This window comes from Crotalus tigris, unplaced genomic scaffold (assembly GCF_016545835.1).
Source record: "Crotalus tigris isolate CLP2741 ecotype Arizona unplaced genomic scaffold, ASM1654583v1 scf7180000017638.2057652, whole genome shotgun sequence".
NCBI classification, from domain to species: domain Eukaryota; kingdom Metazoa; phylum Chordata; class Lepidosauria; order Squamata; family Viperidae; genus Crotalus; species Crotalus tigris.
The window spans coordinates 2036718-2057652 of NW_024096531.1; the positions used below are offsets into that span (position 1 = coordinate 2036718).

The 20935-nt window shown below is 37.7% G+C and overlaps 1 protein-coding gene across 1 annotated transcript; it reads right to left on the minus strand.

Moving 5' to 3' along the window:
- Positions 1-494: 494 nt before the first annotated feature.
- Positions 495-15004, minus strand: LOC120304389 (ubiquitin-conjugating enzyme E2 B). Its single transcript, XM_039334887.1, has 6 exons — positions 14826-15004; positions 10439-10519; positions 9974-9999; positions 2874-2963; positions 1340-1428; positions 495-1046 (listed from the first exon to the last, which is right to left on the minus strand). The coding sequence occupies exons 1-6, from the start codon at positions 14867-14869 to the stop codon at positions 918-920; spliced, it is 459 nt and encodes a 152-aa protein (XP_039190821.1). The 5' UTR covers positions 14870-15004; the 3' UTR covers positions 495-917.
- Between the last annotated feature and the right edge of the window lie 5931 nt (positions 15005-20935).

Here is a 20935-nt window from a genome sequence, read left to right on the forward strand (position 1 = left end):
GATTTTCTTCAGTGATCACATTCACAGAATTACCAAGTAAGGACAGCTTCTCAGCCTTTTGGCTAACATCAAGTGTAGACTTACCAAGTAAGGGTAGAAGAATAGTAACAGAACAAAAACTCAGCACACAAGACTTGCATAGCCAAGGCATGGGTACAAATTATTTGAAAACCCAGGAAGATGAAGTTTGGGGGACTATAATGTCCATAATTCACTGCTACTATATATACTGCTGTGGCACTTTAGTGCTAAGTCCCTAGTGGGCAGTAATTTGTTTCTTCATATTCAGAGCTATTTGTACTTTAATGGCACTGGGCAAGCTTTGGCAAAAATGTTCACTTTGGAGAGCAACCCGGGTGCAATTTACAAGTCAGATGTAAGACATGTAAGGTCTGGTGAAAAATGGCTGTGCAGCATGCTTCTCAAAAAAAAAAAGCATATAAAAATTAATCAACTTTAAAATCTGTGTCAAAAATAGAATAGTGACAAAAATGTCTTGCACTGAGGTTATGTATTTCAGCTTTACATGAAATATTTTATATATAAAACTCTGTTAACTGATTTGTCCAATTTAAAAATCTAAAGAATTCAAAAATAAGGCATTCAATATTTTGAAAAAAGTACAGATTTACAAAATATGTATATTCTGTCATGAAAACTTCACACCAACATTATACACTTTGAAAAAATACAAACAGGATATATTACAAATTTATGTAGCAATAACTTAGGTCATAACATGCAATAAAAAGTACATTAATCAAAGTACACAAGCTTTTAAAGTTTTGAAACTGAAGAGCATTTGTGAATGCATCTGTACGCAAGTCAAACGTGGCACTTGAGTTCTGGTAGCATTTCCTATCGCAAGTTAAATTGTACATGATGATTATGGGGTATCTGTTAATGAAAGTCCTTTTTTATGAATCATTCCAACTTTGTTCAACAATAGCTGAAACTCGTTTTTCATATTCACGTTTGTTCTCCTGATAAAGCTGTGCAGCCTGACTGTTGGCAGGACTATTAGGATTGGGTTCATCAAGCAGTGACTGAAGGCAGAGGAAGCAAAAAACATGAAAAATAGTAGTAATTAGCATTAAAAGGATAATGACAAAATAAATAGAAAACAATGCAACACTGGACAGAAATTAATAGCTAGATTGATGTTACAGATACTTCATGTAGTGTTAAGTTCAACACAACAATCTTTTTTGACAAATGTAGTCATGCACTCCCTGGCTTAGTCAAACAATTCAATATAGCTTACACCTGAAGATTAAACAGCAAGCTACCACTTCTATATCAAGTCTGAAGAAAGTATTCATTATTATTTTTAAATTACCTGAATTGAAGTTAAAATAGATGAGACATCGTATGTTGGACTCCAACGATTTTGGAGAATATCTAAACATATGCTTCCATCTGCATATACTAAAATAGAAGATATTAGAATTATGTAATTGGTTTCCGATCGTTAATTTGGATTCAAGGTTCATCAAAAAAAACATGATGTACATTGTCTGATTCCTGTAATTGGGAAAAGAATGTCCCTCCATAATTTTAGTGTTACATCCAAACTAGGTTCCCTAGGTTTCTTTTTGCTAACTAGGAAAAAAATCACAAAGCAATAATGGCTTCTGATTTTGATGGGAAAAAATGAAGAATGCAATCTCAGTTAGTCATTCTCCAATTTAACTGTTTCTAGAGGAGCTAAGTGTTTCAACACCATGCAGAAAGTTTAAATTATTTTGATATTTTATTAAGGCAGGTCAATAATATATTCCTCCCAAGGTTTAATATTTTAATACAAATTTAATTGAACAGTTCAGAAATCTCTGCAAAGAAGTTCATAGATTTATTGCTAAAAAATAAGTATCTGAAAATGTATAACATATTTTTCAGAAGAGACTTACCCTAATTTTTCATAAGCAGGATTAGCTTTAAGTATAACTCATATAAACCAGTCATTATATTTATTTAGATACCATAACTTATTTAATTAAAGTATTTATTACTCACAAAGGAAGAAAACCCATATTTTATAAACTAATGGGCCCATATAAAGGTTATTTTCCAAATTTTGGACTTCTGCAATGATTAGTAGTTTAATATATGAGATTCAAGACCCAGGGATTTCTAAAATTAAAACAAAGGAAAGTTGTGGTTTATTGTAGATTAAGGTTTATTTTATTTATAGTAACAGAATGGGAGATGGCAATTACTGTAGTCTAATGCATCTCCTTACAACAGGAAAATATCTGACACACCTATCATATAATTCCTTTATGGTTCCATACAAACAGGAACTTTTAATTGCTCTCCCAGTGGAAACATACTCCTTTAAACAATCTGAAGGTTAACAGTTTCTTTCTGCATCTTCTTATCTGCTTATTTTAAAATATTTTTATATTACAACTCATATTAACTTTCACAGAGGTACATAGTAATAAGAATAATAGTAATATATTCTTCATCATTTTTGAATTAATACATTGTAAAGTACCTTTTAAAAAGCCTTAGCTAAGGCAATAAAGGAAAATATAAAAAGTCTGATTATATGCAGTCCCTTGGTATTTTGACAAATGACTGAATTACTGCTTCCAGTTAACTCCCTACAATGACTTTAAGAAAACAAGAATGTATCGGAAGAACTGTTATTAATCTCTGAGAGCAAGAATTTACCATCTTAATTCCTTAATTTTGTGACTATTCTTTTGAGCTAAACATTCAATACTATATTAATTTTATAAATTATCACTGGCAGATTGTGAAGAATTTCTGGGCTAATCAATTGTCATAAGCCTAACTTCAACATACAGAAATAGAACATTGCTGAATATATGATTAGACAGAAGGTTTTATTATTGCATACTTACCATTGGGATGAAACATCTTCGATAAAAACCTAACTGTTGGTGGTTTATTTGGGTATTCTTCTGAAAATTCTATTATTAGTTTAAAGGTTCCTGTGTGAAAAAGGTAAGCGATAAGGAAGTGTGGTAGGGATTAGGAAATAAATATATATGTAATTTCTTTTAAAAAGTAAAATAATAATTGCTTTATATAATCCATTCCTATGTCATCTTATTTAAATATTTTGAAACAGTATGGTCACAGTAAACCAATTGAAAACTAACATAATTTTTCATTTTTTTCAAAAACAGGACGTACCATTGTAAAAACAAGAGATTGATAAAGCATTTATTTTTATTTCAAATATGAGTTAAAACACTAAAATGCAAATAGAAATAACATCAACTTCCTCTAGCAACCTATATAAAAGACTATGGACACGACCTAAAATGGATTAAAAATTCAACTATCAACTATTTTGAGGGAAACGCTGTAGATCACTAGGATATCACTACAACTGAAGAAACCAAACCCAAAAGTAGAATTCAAGATCATGTATGACTAGCCAGTTCAGAAGGGAAAAAAATGTAAATACTTCATTTGTAATATGTATTAATTCTTCTGCTAAACTAAATGTTAGGGGTTCTTTACAAATTATGCATTTCCTGTACTAAAAAAAAAACTGCTTTGCATTAGAAAATTCAAGATTTTCTGTGCTTCTCTCCCTCGTTCTCCTACACGCAAACACAGAAAATAAAGAGATACAAACAACCCACACCTGAATTTCATAGCCCTCTCAGATAAACAGACAGCTAATTCAACTAGATGAAATAATTCTACTTTTATTGTAAGGCTACATTAACAGAATCTTGTTAAGTCCAAGAATACAAACTTCCTGTCACCACATTTAAGCAGCCTAATCAATTAGGGCTGATCCTTCCTAAGTTTCTTTCTCTGACTGTTAAGCCAATGGGGCTCCTGTCTCAACTGTCTGATTGTTTTTCGGGTAGTATATCTCCCGCCCCCTTGTCCCCCAAGATGATCCATGCATTCTAATACACATACAATACTCTTTCCTTTTTAAAAAAATAATTTTATTAAACATTACAATTAAAAAAATAAAAACTAAAAAAGGTAAACAAAAGAAAACTACAAAATGCAGGAAAAAAAAGAATATAGTAAAGAAATAGAAAATTGATTTCCCCCTTCATCCCAACAAGTATAAACAATTTTGATAATTTATCGTCTTCTCTCAAAATGCAACAAATGACCTCTTCTTCCCATGTCTCTTTCAAATGAATCCTTAAAACTATGCAGTCCTAGTCAGCAAAAGCCCATTAAAGGTTACCAGAGTTAACAGAATATCTATTTTAACTTTGATCAAATAAATCAACTTTATAATCCTTCCTTTTATTTCTAACAAACTTGATTTTTTTAATAATTCAAAACAACAGCATTTTCCTGCAGGAACAATTCCTATAATTTCAAAATCTTATTTCAAACCTATAGTAGCAGGACCCTTAGTCCATTTGTAATTTTTCCAAATCATCATTCTAATCCCTCTTTTGTTGCTTATTCCAAAAAAGGTTTTTTTAGTCCTTAAACTTGTATTTAATTTTTTTTTTGCTAAGAATTAAAGGAAACACACCTGGTTTTATAAAATAAACTTGTCAGTCTAAATTTTCTAATAGTAAGAAGCAATTTTCAAAAATGATTAAGAAATGACGTTTATGTCCATTAGGCTACATTAGAGCTGTGAGCTTAGTTGAAATCCCTTAACTTTCAGCTGTTCAACTTATGAATTGACCATAAAAATCTCTGTTCCTGCAGTGCAAGTGGGCGATCTCATAATCTCTCATTTTCCTGGATTTTGCTGGCCAGAGTTCACCATCTGGCTGTAAATCACCACAATGCCATCCCTGCTCCTTCACAAACAATCTAGTTCACCATGAATCCTCACCAGAAGCCACTTACATGGTATTATTTTCAACACAAATTTATTGGCAGGGAAAAGGGCTTAATACATATTGTATAGATGCACAGAAATAAATCTTCAACTTTTATACAGAAGAATAAAAATATTTGTAATGCAAAATTCTTCCTCAGTATAAAACGTAATAGGTATTCATTCTTTCTTCCATTCTTTTGAGGCAAAGGGATTGCAAAATGTATTGACTAAGGGTTTCTGGAATGCTATCCCGGGTATATCCACACAGGTAAATACCACCGAGTTCCAAAGAACTATTTCATTACTGTTGTTTTAAGCCTCAGGAATATATTAATTTAATTAATTAAAGTTTGTTTCACAACAATTTAACATTCCACTTTTGCAGTTGTAATCCAAAAATAATCCTTCAAAGAAAACTGATAAGTGTGGATAGTTTTAGAAGGTGTTACTATATTCAATACAGTTGCTATAAAAAGGTAATAGGATCTATATGCTATGGCAGAACTGGAAGCATGTCATCCGTGAGAGTGTTGAACTCCCCCACTTAAAAAAAAATAAAAAATAACAGCTGCATATAGAAATCTCAGGCAACTTGGCTTGTGAATAGCCATTTGCCTTTTGGAGAAAGCTGAATAAGAATAGTTTCCGGGAAGGGAAGATTCACAATATTATTCTGCTCCTTTCAAATACAACAGAAGCCAGTGCCAAATAAATCTGATCCAAAAACGTTTATGGATCTATCAGACTTATAATGCATCCATTCCCATCTTCTAGTATATAGAATATTAACATAAAACAGTTCCAATCATTAAACTGGAACTTTATAGCCTATATTTGTTACTTAAAAATACATTCTCATCAATTATAAGTCTCTCACATATATACATGTCTTTCAACAAGTTTTGAGTTATATAGAAGCATATTTCTAATTGTATTAAAGCTGTAAAGGCTGTATGATACTTTGGCTTCAATTGAAAAGAATTGCAGAATGCGAGTATAGCATCTGTTGGTGAGTCTTTGAAGCAGGATTGATCCTGCAAACAGATGCATCTGTGTTAATGAGGCAGTGGCAACTTTTCAGAACAAAATCTAAAGTATCGCACAACCTTAAAAACATGTCTTCAAGACATAACATTTAAACCTGAGAAATGGGTGGCTACAGTATACTGTATGTCTGTCACTGCCATAGTAGTCTCATACTTTACTGTGGCTGTTTGTATCAAGGTAATGCAATAAACTGATACCGTATATGCCGGCGTACAAGGCGATCCGGCGTATAAGACGACCCCCGTCTTTATCGCTGAGCCACATTCCTAGAACGTCGTCTTATACGCCGGAAACTACCAGTATTTCTGGCGTATAAGACGACCCCTGTCTTTGGCGCCGATTTCAGCGCTCGCGGAAGTCGCCTTATACGCCGGCACTTATGGTACATTTGCATTAGTGTCCAAAGATGAATTAGGACAATGTATTACTGACAAAACCCAGGGTATTACTGACAAAACTAGAAAACTTCATGAAAGATAAAGTGGCCCTTCAACCCCACTGCTTACTGAAGACACTAAATAATCAGAACACAAAAGCTTGGTCTAATGTTTTGGTATGTTACTGTCTTGCAGTCATTTTTCTCAAAATCCAGTTGACCTCAGATTTAGTAAGATCTTAAAGAATGTTTCTGCGCAGGTGAGAACCAAAGAGTGGCTTTAGTAGTACCGGTATATAGGAATTTGACCATGGTAAAGAGAGGTTTTTTTTTCTGAATATAGGGAAACAATGGTTATTTTTAAGATTCCGATGTGGGTGAATTCATTTTTAGAATTATCAAGTCTGAGAGCTAATGCAATTAATTATAAATAATCTAACTTACTGCGTGTAAGGTTAGGAAAAAATCCTCATAAGCCTGCATTGCCAAGTCTTTTTGTTTCAAATGTTAGATCTCTCCCTAATAAGACTGAGGAACTGGAACTTACTATCTCTCTGCAGAAAAACATTCGGGACTGCTGTATCATGGTCTTTAACAGAGATGTGGCTTGACCCTACCATTCCAGGAGAGGCTATTGAATTACCAGGAGGCTCAGTTTATCGAGCGGATAGAACCATGGTCTTTGGGAGGAGCAGAGGAGGGAGACTTTGTGTTTACATAAATAACAACTGGAGCACAAATGTTAAAATAATGGACACTCACTGTTCTCCTGATTTGGAATACTTGGCAGTGAAATGCCGCCCCTTTTATCTGCCTCGTGAGTTTAACATTGTGATAACAACTGTAGTATATATACCTCCTGATGCTAACACGACCACAGCCATGAGTTACCTGTTAACTGCTATTAACAAACAGCAACAGGCCTACCCAGATGGAGTGCTGGTGGTTGCAGGTGATTTCAATCAAGCCAACTTAAAGACTGTCCTCCCTAAGTTCTATCAGTACGTAGACTGTCCCACTAGAGGGAAAAATACCTTGGATCAGGTATATAGTAACATCATGCATGGATACAGAACTATGCCTTTACCCCACCTGGGACAGTCAGATCATATATCTGTGTTCTTGATCCCATCATATAGACCTCTCGTCAACAGAATTAGACCATCAATTAGAGAAATACAGGTGTGGCCAGCGGGTGCATCGGAGCAACCTCAAGATTGTTTTGGGAGTACTGATTGGGCACTGTTTGAGGAGAACAATACTGACATTTACACTTCAACAGTACTGTTTTACATTAAAAGTTGCACTGATGTTGTCACTACCACCAGACAAGTACGGGTGTTCTCTAACAACAAGCCCTGGATAAATAGAAAAGTGTGTCTTTTATTAAGAGCAAGAAATGCTGCTTTCCATTCTGGTGATGCGCTACAGTATAGCGGGGCAAGAGCTAAATTGAAAAGGGGCATCAAGGACACTAAAGCTACATACAGACGGAGGATTGAACATCTTTTTGAGAACTCGGACTCTGGTCGTGTATGGCAAGGTCTGCGACAAATCACAGGACAAAGCAATAAAAATAGTTTGCCTGGGAGTAGTGACTCTGGCTGAGCAGCTAAATCAATTCTTCAGCCGTTTTGAGGTGGGCACAGGAACAACCATCATTCCAGCATTTACTACTGATAGTGCACCATTAACATCTACCATCGATAGACAACCACTTCTACTGCAGATCTCTGATGTGAGATGCACTTTCCAGAATGTTAATATCCGGAAGGCAGCTGGGCCTGATGGAATTCTGGGAGGAGTTGTCAGGGATTGCGCTGCAGAGCTAGCTGAAGTGTTCACGGATATTTTCAATCTATCTCTGTCGCAGTGCTCTATCCCTACCTGCCTGAAGAATCTATTATAGTGCCAGTTCCTAAGCAGACAATAGTGGTATCTCTTAATGATTATAGACCAGTAACTTTAACATCTGTTGTTATGAAATGTTTTGAGAGGCTGGTGTTGAACTATATTAAGGCTAGTCTTCCATCTACTTTGGACCCATACCAATTTGCATATAGGGGTAATAGATCAACTGATGATGCTATGTCTCTTGTTGTCCATACTGTATTGAATCACTTGGAACAACAGGGGACATATGCAAGGCTGTTATTTGTGGATTATCGCTCTGCTTTTAACACCATTTTACCCAACAGGTTGTTTTTTAAAATGTCCAATTTGGGTATAAATCAGAGGATTTGCTTGTGGATAAGGGATTTTCTGACAGGTAGGCCACAGTCAGTAAGGATGGGATCTCACCATTCCTCTATTCTGATATTAAGCACAGGAGCCCCTCAGGGTTGTGTGCTAAACTCTTTCCTTTATTCCTTGTACACGCATGACTGCACCCCACTGTATAACACCAACACAATTATTAAATTTGCGGATGACACAGCAGTGGTGGGGCTCATTAATAAGAACAATGAGTCTGCTTACAGGAAGGAGATACAAGGGCTGACATTGTGGTGTAATGAAAATAATCTCACACTTAACACCACAAAAACTAAAGAACTTATAATTGACTTCAGGAGGAAGAGAGATGTACATCTACCATGGTACATAAATGGTGAGGAGGTGGAGAGGGTGGGTAGTTTTAAATTTCTGGGCACTTATATCTCGGAGGACCTCTCATGGACTATGAATGTTAACATGCTTGTGAAGAAGGCACAGAAGAGGCTGTACTTCCTGAGAATGCTCAGGAAGATAAATTTATCTCAGCCTCTACTTCTGTCCTACTATCCCAGCACTATTGAGAGTGTCCTGACATACGGCATTCTTGCATGGTATGGAAGTAGCTCTGTAGTGGACAAAAAAGCTCTACAGCTACTCTATAGCTACTGCCCTATCAGATTTCAGCTACCAGCCCTGGGCAACATCTTCGAATCTCGTTGTTTGAGGAAGTTGTATAACATTCTCAGGGACTCTTCCCATCCTGCTTACAATCTTTTTGGACTGTTGCCTTCTGGCAGAAGATACAGAATGATTAAAACTCAGACCACACGTTTTCTGAATAGTTTTTATCCCAGAGCTATAATTGCACTCAACAATGAACTAAAGGGCCACTATCAGTGAACTGTTGGACAGTATTACTTGGTCTGTTGTGTGGATGTTTGGGTGGTTTTAGGGGTGGGGAATTGTGGTGGGTGGGAGTGTGTTTGGGGATTATGTGTGTGGGACCTGGTCTTTGGGTGTCAAGTAAATTTCGTTGTATGTGTACACTGTGTATACACATACAATGACAATAAAGTTTGTTTGTTTGTTTACCTAGCCTAGCTCCAGAGATCTCTTGCTGGCTCACATCCAGATGACAAAAATAGATAATAAGAGGTGAAAAAAAATCCATATTGCAGTTCTTAAATCTACAAATGTTTCCTGTAGAAGTGTTTATTTTTGTAAAAATGTATTTTAGCTTTTTTTGTTGCATATGGCAAATAGATCGATATGTTTAATTTCCAATTGATGATATTATTTGCCAACAGATGTTTTGTGAACAATTCTTTTAGTCACAGAGAAGCAAATGATTGCATGCTATATAGATAGGCTATCGGTTACTGTTTCTTACATATTATTTTTCAGGATCTGCAGGAAATACTATATAGACTAATGAAACTAAAACTAAAATAGTAATAGTAATAATAATAATAATAATAATAATAATAATAATAATAATAATAATAATAATAATAATAATAAAGTTTAAAGAAACCTACCATCTTCAAAGGGAGTACCTTCAGGCCTGAAAAGAGAAACAAGATTAATAGTGATTATCTCTTGCTCTTATTTATACATGCACTATAAATGACAAAAATAAAACTCACATTTATAACTAATCTGCTGCAATTGGGTATCCTATAAATATTTAGAATATATAATTGAAGATAAATATAATTTTCTAGTACCTCGGGTCATCTATTTTCCCGAGTCCTACTTGCATTTATTATTTGAGATAAAATAAACACCAAATGGGATTTGCTTACAAATGCTCAACATTATGAGACACCTTGCTATGATGCCACATTTATACTTAAAATTATTAAGAACATTTTTTTAATTTTGAAAACTTTAGAAAGACTTTTATCAATACATGTTGTATAGTCTTATTATCTAGCATTTATATCATATTCACAGAGCATTACCTAATATATATTTTCTTTACAACTGACTTCTTTACTTACCCAAAAATTACTGCATTCCATTGCATTATATTGTTTTCAGATGGTGCACCACTGACCCCAACAGGTGGATCTTCTTGTAATCTTCCATAAACAAAATATAATAAGCAAAAATATAAAACCTGACAGTGTGCAAACATTAATTATGCAGCCTGAAAGTATTTAGCATCATATTGTTCAAATACTTTACTACTTAACTCTCGAAAAAATTACTGACCTGGTTAAGAAAAATATAAAATATAAAAACATTCCCTCCAATTTAAAAGATATTGATCAGAATGTTCCTACCATGAACAGAATTTTATAGAAAAGGATGAATCCAATTCTTGAAGATAATTGATATTACAGGTAGTTCTCTAAAACCACAGTTTAGGCTGGAATCTTCCGTTGTTGAGTACAGCGGTCATTAAGCAAGACATCATGTGACCATTTCACTCAACCACAACAATCCTGGCTGTCTTACTTGTGGTTGTTAAATGATCATGCAGATCATTAGGTGGAGCGCAGTAGTGGGGGAGGCCCTAGAAGGCCTGGTGCAGGTACAGGGCTCACCAGTGCACAGAAAATTGGCAAAGGTCCAGGCCTTCTCCCCACAGCCTACCAGACTTGGGAGGCCTCAACCAGTTGCAGTAACTGCAATTGCACAGATAAATTGGTCCACTTACCTTTGCATACAGCCTTCCTTTATTCTAGTGAACATCTGGCAATTTTTTTTTTATAAAAAATAATATGATTTGGAGAAGGAACTCTTTCTAGATTTCTGAATGACTGTGAGAATGGCACCTGCTTGCAGAATGATCCGGGTGGTTTTTATACTAAGGCCACATTTCACATCAATTGCATATGCCTGTCAGTAGCTGCAGAAAAACTAAAGATAACTGAAGCAATTTCCATGCACAGCTGGTCCTGTAACTGGTTGAGGCTTCCTGGACATGATGGACTGGGGAGCAGGTCCAGGTGTCCAAGGCTGCAGCAGCTTTGCAGATGCTGATGGGCCAGGTGGACAGCTGAGATGGAGGGAAGAGACAGTCAGATGGGGAGTTGCGGAACCTCTGCAGTCAGCTATAAGGATGGGTGGACTGCCAAGTGCCCAAATTTTCATCACAGGAATGCAGGAATGCTGCAACAGCCTTAACTTTGGGTACAGATTGTAAGTCCCTTTGTTCAGCACCATCATATTTTCAAATGGCCACTGAATGAACTGAGGACTATCTGTACTTTTCCATACAGTTACCTCCATGTATTACGTATTTATTGTATCTCTCCAAAGAGAGGACATTAATTTTATCTATCTGAAGCACCAATAAATTAGTACAGATTAGAAATCTTTAAGTGCTTTGTTTGAGTCCAAACAGTAAACAAACAATGCCAATTTATTTTGGTTGGTGGAAAAGCCTGATTCTGATGTGCTGTCCCATTCCACTCAATCATCTCTATGAGGTATTCCATCTCTCCAAAATACCCATATATTTTGTCTATCATACCCATGAAGCATCTTAATTTTTTTACATTATTCAGTCACTCAAACTGAATTATCAGCAGGCCATCCTTTAGAGCAGGGGTCTTCAAACTTGGCCCTTTGACTGAGGAATTCTGGAAGTTGAAGTTCACAAGTCATAAAAGAGCCAAGTTTGAAGACCCCTGCTTTAGAGGCAAGTTAAAAAGTACTAAGTTCTATCATGTGGCAAATGTTTCCTCTATAATTTTACTGCATGAAACTTTCCTTATCCTTGCAAACCATTCAGTTACTGTAATATGCAAATATCTTTACTGCGGCATTGTGGCATTTATATTGCACTATTGTCATTTATTTACATTTAAGAGTAGATTTCACATCCTTTTATACAGATTAAAAGAGCTATCTCTAAAATCAAGCTATACTCATATACTTCTGTTTCTTGGAAAGAAAATATTTGCAATACAGTGATAATGAGCATAAGAGGAAATTAACAACATGATCCTGCTAATCTATACTTCTTTGCTCTTTAAAACTACTCTGAACTTTATACAGCTCTGATTTTCAGGCATGCTCAGTTCAATGCATTTAATGTCAACAACACAGGCTACCCAAAGCCTTGGCTGGATAGCAAAAGAATGTGACCCTCTGCTACACGATAGCAAGTTTGCACACTGTCACACCAAATTATTAATTGCCATGTGCATTTCAGAGATAATTTTGGTTATTAAAGCTTCATTAACACCATGCTGTGAAAAGCTTTTCAGTCTTTAATTTTTTGTATTCTAAATGGGGATTTCATATGTGAAAACTATCAGCTGAAGGTCGCAGAATACATAAATGCTATTTACTACCTCCAGTTTAAATTCATAAACTTTCTCCCATTAATAACAGTATTCTGAGCCTAGTACAGAAGCTTTCTGACAAGAAATCACCTCCAGGCCACTATACCAACCTACCTATCTAGAAGGCACAGTAGAACAAATGAATTCCATTTTGAGATACCTGCTTCTCATTTAATATTTAGTATGGGTTATCTTTGCTAAATACCACAAATGAAGCATATTTTGCATTCTCTTTCTTTATATACAGTGCTAAATCCAAATGGTTATCTGATGCCTGAAGTGCAATTTAAATCCTAACCAAATTATCGGGGTAAAACTGCTCTCTATATATGCAAATATGGACCAATTATCAGCTATATCATCCATTCTGAAACATCTACACTTATAAAAATAACTTTTTTCCTTTTGCCATTCCACCTATACTAATTTCAGTCTAAACGAATGTTTGACATCCTATAGCTGTGCTGATTTTCTAGTTAACATTGCATGGGAGCAGCTATAATATTAATATAGTGATATACACATTATCCAAGTGTTCAGTTTATGAGCTGTTGTTTAATTAGGCTTTATTGGTGAACTTTATTGGCTATGCCAGGAAAGACATTTTGGACAGTTTTCTTAACAGCTTGCTTGAGAAAAGGGAATGGCCATATTTCTGCCAACTAGCAATAACAAGCACAGATGCCTCCAGATGTCACTAAAACCTAAGAGGCAAAGAAGATAGAAGGAAGCAACCTAAGCAAACACGGAAGTACAAGCTCCCCCTTCCACAAAGAAAATTAAATAGCTTCCTTGTGTGAGAGTTACTATACAGTACTTGGAATGTTTATTGTATTTGCTTCAGCAGAACTGGCTTTTTCACAAATATTTAATTAAAAAACTATTTTCAGAAAGATTCAGAGGAAATAGCAAATCACAGGTTCATAGACTATTTTTCTTCCATCCACGTTTTCCATTTCTTCCTTTCAGTTATAGAATTCATTAGCCAGCCTTTCCCAGATTTTACATGTCTGAAATAGAATTTGTGCACTATTCTCTCTGTATATGTACTACAGGACAAAACAAAGTAAATTCCAGATATACCTTAACAAATACTTAAGGGATTAAAAGATTCAACACACTAAAGAAAGAAGAGGATCCTACTTTCGAGTCCAGGTTTTCCCCACCTAAGATTCAGCAATGCTTGCTATTATTTTTTGAATCAATTATACAGTATTGGTAAAATGCTTTGTAATCAGTGAACGGAAAGCATACCAAATAAACATTTGAAGCCACAATGAAGCCTGTATTTCACACAATTTATGGCCCATCAACTAGAAACCAGTAAGTAATCGACAAATGTGTTGGCTTTTTTTGTTTTATCAAGTTTGCGGTTTTCATGCAAGGCTTCTAATCTTCTTCTTTAGAAAGAGAAACATGCTTTCGTTTCCCCAGGTAGTTCAGTACTTGGCAGCAACGAGGAGAGAAATCAGCAGCTTTTTAAAGCAAAGCTTCTGGCCACCATTTCCAAGGAATAGTTAAAAGAAGCCTGGCACTTGCTTTCTCTCAACTACATAGGCGTCCCAGTCAGCTATACTACGTGGTCAACTCAGTCCATTTTAATCCGGCTCACTTTTTTTTTACAAAATATGCATTAGACCCGAGGCTTTCACAGTCTAATGGGAGGTTGGTTCTATTGTTGGGAGGATTAAAAAAAACCCCACACACATCAAATAATCCGATCGTTTAAATCTCGTTTCTCAAATAATCCTTCTCAAATTTTAGCATCCTCATTGTTTTCTTCCCTAACGCGGGACGACTAAAGCCCAGGAGAGTGGAAATAGTTTCTTACGAAGGAGGGAAATACTTTGCCTCCCAGTTTTGGAGCAGAAGAAATTCAGATTTCCTCTTCGCTTTTCTCTACAAAAGGCCCATACTCATCGCCGCCTGGAAGGGCAAAGAGTAGTTAGGTTCCAGCAAGGGACCCCCAAGAAAGATATTCCCTTTCCCAAGAAAAAAAAGGGGGGTGTCAATCCCAGCTCAAGCACTTATAAAGAAAGGGTTCTAAGCCCTGGAAAGAGCGATCCGGGGACATATAGGGAGCATTTACCTCTTGAAATCCCTCATTAGCCTCCGCCTGGCTGGAGTGGACATGGTCTTCTCGCCCCGATGATCAAGGACTCCCGGTCGCCCCCTCCCACAAAAGCCTCAGCACTGCTCCTTAGCGCAGCTGCCTCGCTCCTCGGGTTGGTTCACAAACAACTCTGCAATGGCGTCTCCCTCCGCCGGTGGGAGGAGGGAAAGAAGCCACCCTTCGCGACTCTACCACTGTGCCTGCTTGCGGAGGAGAGACCTAGAACGCCTTAGGAATGTACCACCGCGCCAGGGTGAAAAGGGGAGCACCTTTCGCTAAAAACCCGGCCGGTAGCTTTCGCTCTCTTTTGCCCGAGGGGACGCGGTTGGCGCGCGCGCCGTTTTGCTGATTTCACTTGTAACGCGTTCTGACCAGATAACCTTTGATTCCAAGATTGGGTCTATTATTCATGTTTCTATATTATCCACAGTTCCCTGATCGTTAAGTTGTGGAGGAGAGGTATAAGCCTTACGAAGAATCTAAGTGTAAACAAGTCTTTATGGTGTCTTAAGAGTTAAGGAATTGAAAAAACTGGTCGGTTCTTAAGATACCACACCATTATTTTTGCCGCCTAGCGTAACCAGCAACTGAACTTATAGGTACGGGACTGTATGTGTATGTGTGTATAGCGATCTTGCCCAGCAGAGGAGTGCTTTTCTTGCCATAATCTTTTAATCCTTTTTTTTTTTTTTAGATACATCTCCATTCTACGATAAAATCGGGGTTGCTTGGGTAAGGGAAGCAATGATGCCCTAAAAACGGATGGATAATGAAAAATTATTGTGCTTTCTGACCACTTTGTTTACTGCAAAATAAAAATAGTTAAGCGGATTTACATAATCTGAGAAGCAACTATACTTCTGCAGCTGAAGAGAGGCGCGGATGTACGTGAATGAGCAAAGGAAAAAAAAAAAACAATTAGCAGAATGCCTAGTTGTAGCTACGGAAATATCGCAAGCTTTCTATTTGTGAGCCGCTGCTGTGCAATGAGACCCGATCGCCTAAATGCGCTCGAAATGAAGCGGATTTTTTTTAAAAAAATCCAGTGCAGCATATTGCCTATTAATTTAGAAATAGGTTTACGAATATAACTACCGCGCAGCTGAAAACCACCCGCCCCTGGAACTTTTCGATCATCTGACTGTATAGGCGTTACATATAAAGACAAAGAAGTGAGCTTTTTCCGGGCTGGGGGCAGTTGGCATTGTCTGGTGCCTTCAAACTAACTTTTGCCGATTCGCGGGACTTTCGTGTAACAGCGGATTTGCAGAAACCCCATTAGGCGGGGTAGCACATCGTGTTCCATCTGGCAGCTGACGTCACCCAGGACCTTGCCTTGCCCGAAACCTATCGAACGCGATGACGTCGCACCTGGCTGTTGACATAGCGGCGGTTGCCATGGAACCGGGCCGGTTTGCTTGGCTGGACCTGGGAAGACTCAACATGGGGATTTCCCGGGATCAGGTCAGGAGCGCCTAGATCAGGGTTGCGCGACAGGACAGCTGTGGGATATCCTGATGTGACGCGGGAAGGAGGTTCTTTGAGGCCCGGAAAAGAGCAAGGCAGGGTGGGGTGCGGTGGTGAAGCTTGCTCAGGTTGTGTTTTCGAATACTGTAGCACGGGAGGAGATGTGAAAGTAAAGAAAATGTTGCAGACTGACAATCGTCGAAAACCAAATGCACGATTAAAAAGCAAAGGATTATTTTGCAGTCCTATAGTCCCTTGCTCCAGAGAAACCTTCAGTATAGTCAAAAGTACCTAAATAAATGTGCAGGGGATTGAATTGGATATACATTATGGAACATCCAAATGCAGCAAAGGGCACATTTGCAATGATGGTTAATCAGAAATTTCCATCCTGATCTCCCACACTATGGGCAGAAGGATCCTTATTTATTTAAGATTTATTTTATATAGCCATCTAACTCACTCTCAGTAATTCCTGGAGGCTTACAAAGATAAAAGCCCAATACAAAAATAAATAAAATGCAATAACCTCCCCTGCATCCCTCTGGCAACATCAAATGCCCCATTTTAGGGCTTCATCTCATTTCCATCTGTTAAATGGCTTTAATGCTTCCTGCAAAAATTAGGGGGTTAAACTTTTGCCATTTTTTTTTTTGAGAAGGGGGAGATACTCTGTCATAGCACAGTGTACCCAGTAGAAAATAAGTAAAAAAGCCACAAAGAATGCAAACAGACAAAGTTCAATAGAGGGAGAGTGAGGTGGTCCTGCTAGAAATTTGCATTACTTCGCCTACATTTCCTTGCTATTGACCATTCTGATAAAGGCTAATAATCATTGAAATGCAAAATCTCTTCAGAAGAATTGCCTGCTCTTGATCTTCTACCCTGTCAGGCAATTTTCTTATATATCACATTTTCCATGTTTTCTGCAATTAACCATTTTAGAAATGAATCCTCACAATATTCTTTTAAAGAATAGTTTCTTCAAATTGTTGTTGTTAACTGCGAAGTCGTGTCCGACCCATCGCGACCCCATGGACAACGTTCCTCCAGGTCTTCCTGTCCTCTACCATCTTCTGGAGTCCATTTAAATTCACACCTACTGCTTCAGTGACTCCATCCAGCCATCTCATTCTCTGTCGTCCCCTTCTTCTATTGCCCTCAATCTTTCCCAGCATTAGGCTCTTCTCCAGTGAATCCTTCCTTCTCATTAGATGGCCAAAGTATTTGAGTTTCAACTTCAGGATCTGGCCTTCTAAAGAGCAGTCGGGGTTGATCTCTTCTAGGACTGATCGGTTTGAACGCCTTGCAGTCCAAGGGACTCGCAGGAGTCTTCTCCAGCACCATAGTTCAAAGGGCTCAATTCTTTTGCGCTCAGCCTTTCTTATAGTCCAACTTTCACAGCCATACATTGCAACTGGGAAAACCATGGCCTGATGTCTCTGCTTTTTAGAATGCTGTCTAGATTTGCCATAGCTTTCCTCCCCAGGAGCAAGCGTCTTTTGATTTCTTGGCTGCAGTCCCCATCTGAGGTGATCTTTGAGTCCAGAAAAATAAAATCTGTCACTACCTCCATTTCTTCCCCATCTATTTGCCAGGAATTGAGAGGGCCGGATGCCATGATTTTGGTTTTCTTAATGTTGAGTTTCAAGCCAGCTTTTGCATTCTCCTTCTTCACCCGCATCAAGAGGCTCTTTAGTTCCTCTTCACTTTCTACCATTAGAGTGGTATCATCTGCATATCTTAGGTTATTGATATTTCTCCCGGAAATCTTAATTCCAACTTTTGATTCATCTAGCCCTGCCTTTCTCATGATGTGCTCTGCATATAAGTTAAATAGGCAGGGCGACAGTATACAGCCTTGCCGGACTCCTTTTCCAATTTTGAACCAATCAGTGGTTCCGTGTTCGGTTCTCACTGTTGCTTCTTGACCCACATATAGGTTTCTCAAGAGACAAATGAGATGGTGGGGACTCCCATCTCTTTAAGGACTTGCCACAATTTGTTGTGATCCACACAATCAAAGGCTTTTGCATAGTCAATGAAGAAGAAGTAGATGTTTTTCTGGAACTCCCTAGCTTTCTCCATGATCCAGCGTATGTTGGCAATTTGATCTCTAGTTCCTCTGCCTCTTCGAAATCCTGCCTGTACTTCTGGTAGTTCTCGATACACATACTGCTGGAGTCTAGCTTTTAGGATTTTAAGCATAACTTTACTAGCATGTGAAATGAGTGCAATGGTGCGATAGTTTGAACATTCTTTGGCATTGCCTTTCTTTGGAATTGGAATGTAAACTGACCTTGTCCAATCCTGTGGTCACTGTTGAGTTTTCCAAATTTGCTGGCAAATTGATTGTAGCACTTTTACTGCATCGTCTTTTAAGATTTTGAATAGCTCAGCTGGAATACTGTCACCTCCACTAGCTTTGTTGTTGCTCAGATTTTCTAAGGCCCATTTCACTTCACATTCTAGGATGTCTGGTTCGAGGTCAGTGACCATCTCATTGTGGTTATCTGGGATGTTAAGCTCATTCTTGTATAGTTCTTCTGTGTAGTTTTGCCATCTCTTCTTAATCTCTTCTGCCTCTGTTAGGTCTCTGCCATTTTGGTCCTTTATCATGCCCATCTTTGCATGAAACGTTCCCTTCATATCTCCAATTTTCTTGAAGAGATCTCTGGTCCTCCCTATTCTGTTGTTTTCTTCTATTTCTTTGCACTGTTCATTTAAGAAGGCATTCTTATCTCTTCTAGCTACTCTCTGGAATTCTGCATTCAATTGGGTGTATCTTTCTCTTTCTCCTTTGCCTTTCGCTTCCCTTCTTTCCTCAGCTATTTGCAAAGCTTCCTCAGACAGCCATTTTGCTTTCTTGCATTTCTTTTTCTTTGGGATGGTTTTAGTTGCTACCTCTTGTACAATGTTGCGAACTTCCATCCATAGTTCTTCCGGCATTCTGTCTATCAGATCCAGTTCCTTAAATCTATTTGTCACCTCTACTGTATATTCATCAGGAATATGATTTAGTTCATACCTGAGTGGCCTAGTGCTTTTTCCTACTTTTTCCAATTTAAGCCTAAATTTTGCAACGAGAAGCTCATGATCTGAGCCACAGTCAGCTCCTGGTCTTGTTTTTATTGACTGTATGCAGCTTCTCCATCTTTGGCTGCAGAGCACATAGTCACTCTGATTTCTATGTTGATGTCGGTGATTTCCATGTGTCGAGACGTCTCTTGGGTTGTTGGAAAAGAGTGTTTGTTATGACCATCGTAATTCTCTTGACACAATTCTATTAGCCTGTGCCTGCTTCATTTTGTTTCTCCACGCCAAACTTGCCTGTTATTCTGGTATCTTTGGCTGCCTACCTTAGAAAAACATTTCCGTCCCCCTGATGATAAGGACATCATTTTTTGTGTTAATTCTATAAGGTGCTGTAGGGCTTCATAGAACCGGTCAATTTCATCCTCTTCAGCACCAGTGGTTGGGGCATAGATTTGGATTATTGTGATATTGAATGGTTTGCCTTGGATTCGAATTGAGATCATTCTGTCATTTTTGGGATTGTATCCCAGTATTGCTTTTCCTATTCTTTTATTGACTATGAAGGCTACTCCATTTCTTCTGAGGGATTCTTGCCCACAGTAGTATACCTGATGGTCATCTGAGTTAAATTCCCCCATTCCTGTCCATTTTAGTTCGCTGATTCCTAAGATGTCGATGTTCAGTCTTGTCATCTCTTTTTTGACTACGTCTAGCTTGCCTTGATTCATGGATCTTACATTCCAGGTTCCTATGGAGAAAAATCTTTTACAGCATCGGACTTTCCTTTCACCACCAGATATATCCACAGCTGAGCGTCCTTTCGGCTTTGGCCCAGTCGCTTCATTCTTTCTGGCGCTACTAGTACTAGCCCTCTGCTCTTCCCCAGTAGCATATTGGACACCTTCCGACCTGAGGGGCTCATCTTCCAGCGTCATATCTTTTTTTCTTTTAGTACTGTCCATGGGGTTTTCATGGCAAAGATACTGGAGTGGTTTGCCATTTCCTTCTCCAGTGGATCACATTTTGTCAGAACTCTCTGCTATAACCTGTCCGTCTTGGGTGGCCCTGCACGGCATAGCTTATAGCTTCATTGAGTTACGCAAGCCCCTTCGCCACGACAAGGCAGTAATCCATAAAGGGGAAAGAGATCATTAGATCAGAACAAAGCTAAAAGTGTAGTAATATTTTTTTTCCAATTGACAGAGAATTTACAGTTTAAGTTGGAGAATAAATATCTTGACAGCATGACTAAATAAACTTTAGATATTTCCTGGATGAAGTAATTGCATAAAATGTTGAAATTTTTATTAATCAGATAATCTTTCCAAAAGAAAGAACAGAAAATGTGTCTGTCTGTTGCATATAAGAAAGCTGATGCTACAAGTAGGGAGAGTAAAAGCAGTGCTTTAGATTCCTGTTTCTTAACACTTTAAAAGGGCAATAAACTATTAATTATTGAATGTATCATAGGTCTATTTTCAGTATAAGACCCATGAAGTAGGGAGGAGTGCTTCTGACTTTGTGTACTCTTTGTCTTTATTTAAGAAGGAAGTGGTTTCATTTACTTGCAATAGCTTTGCACT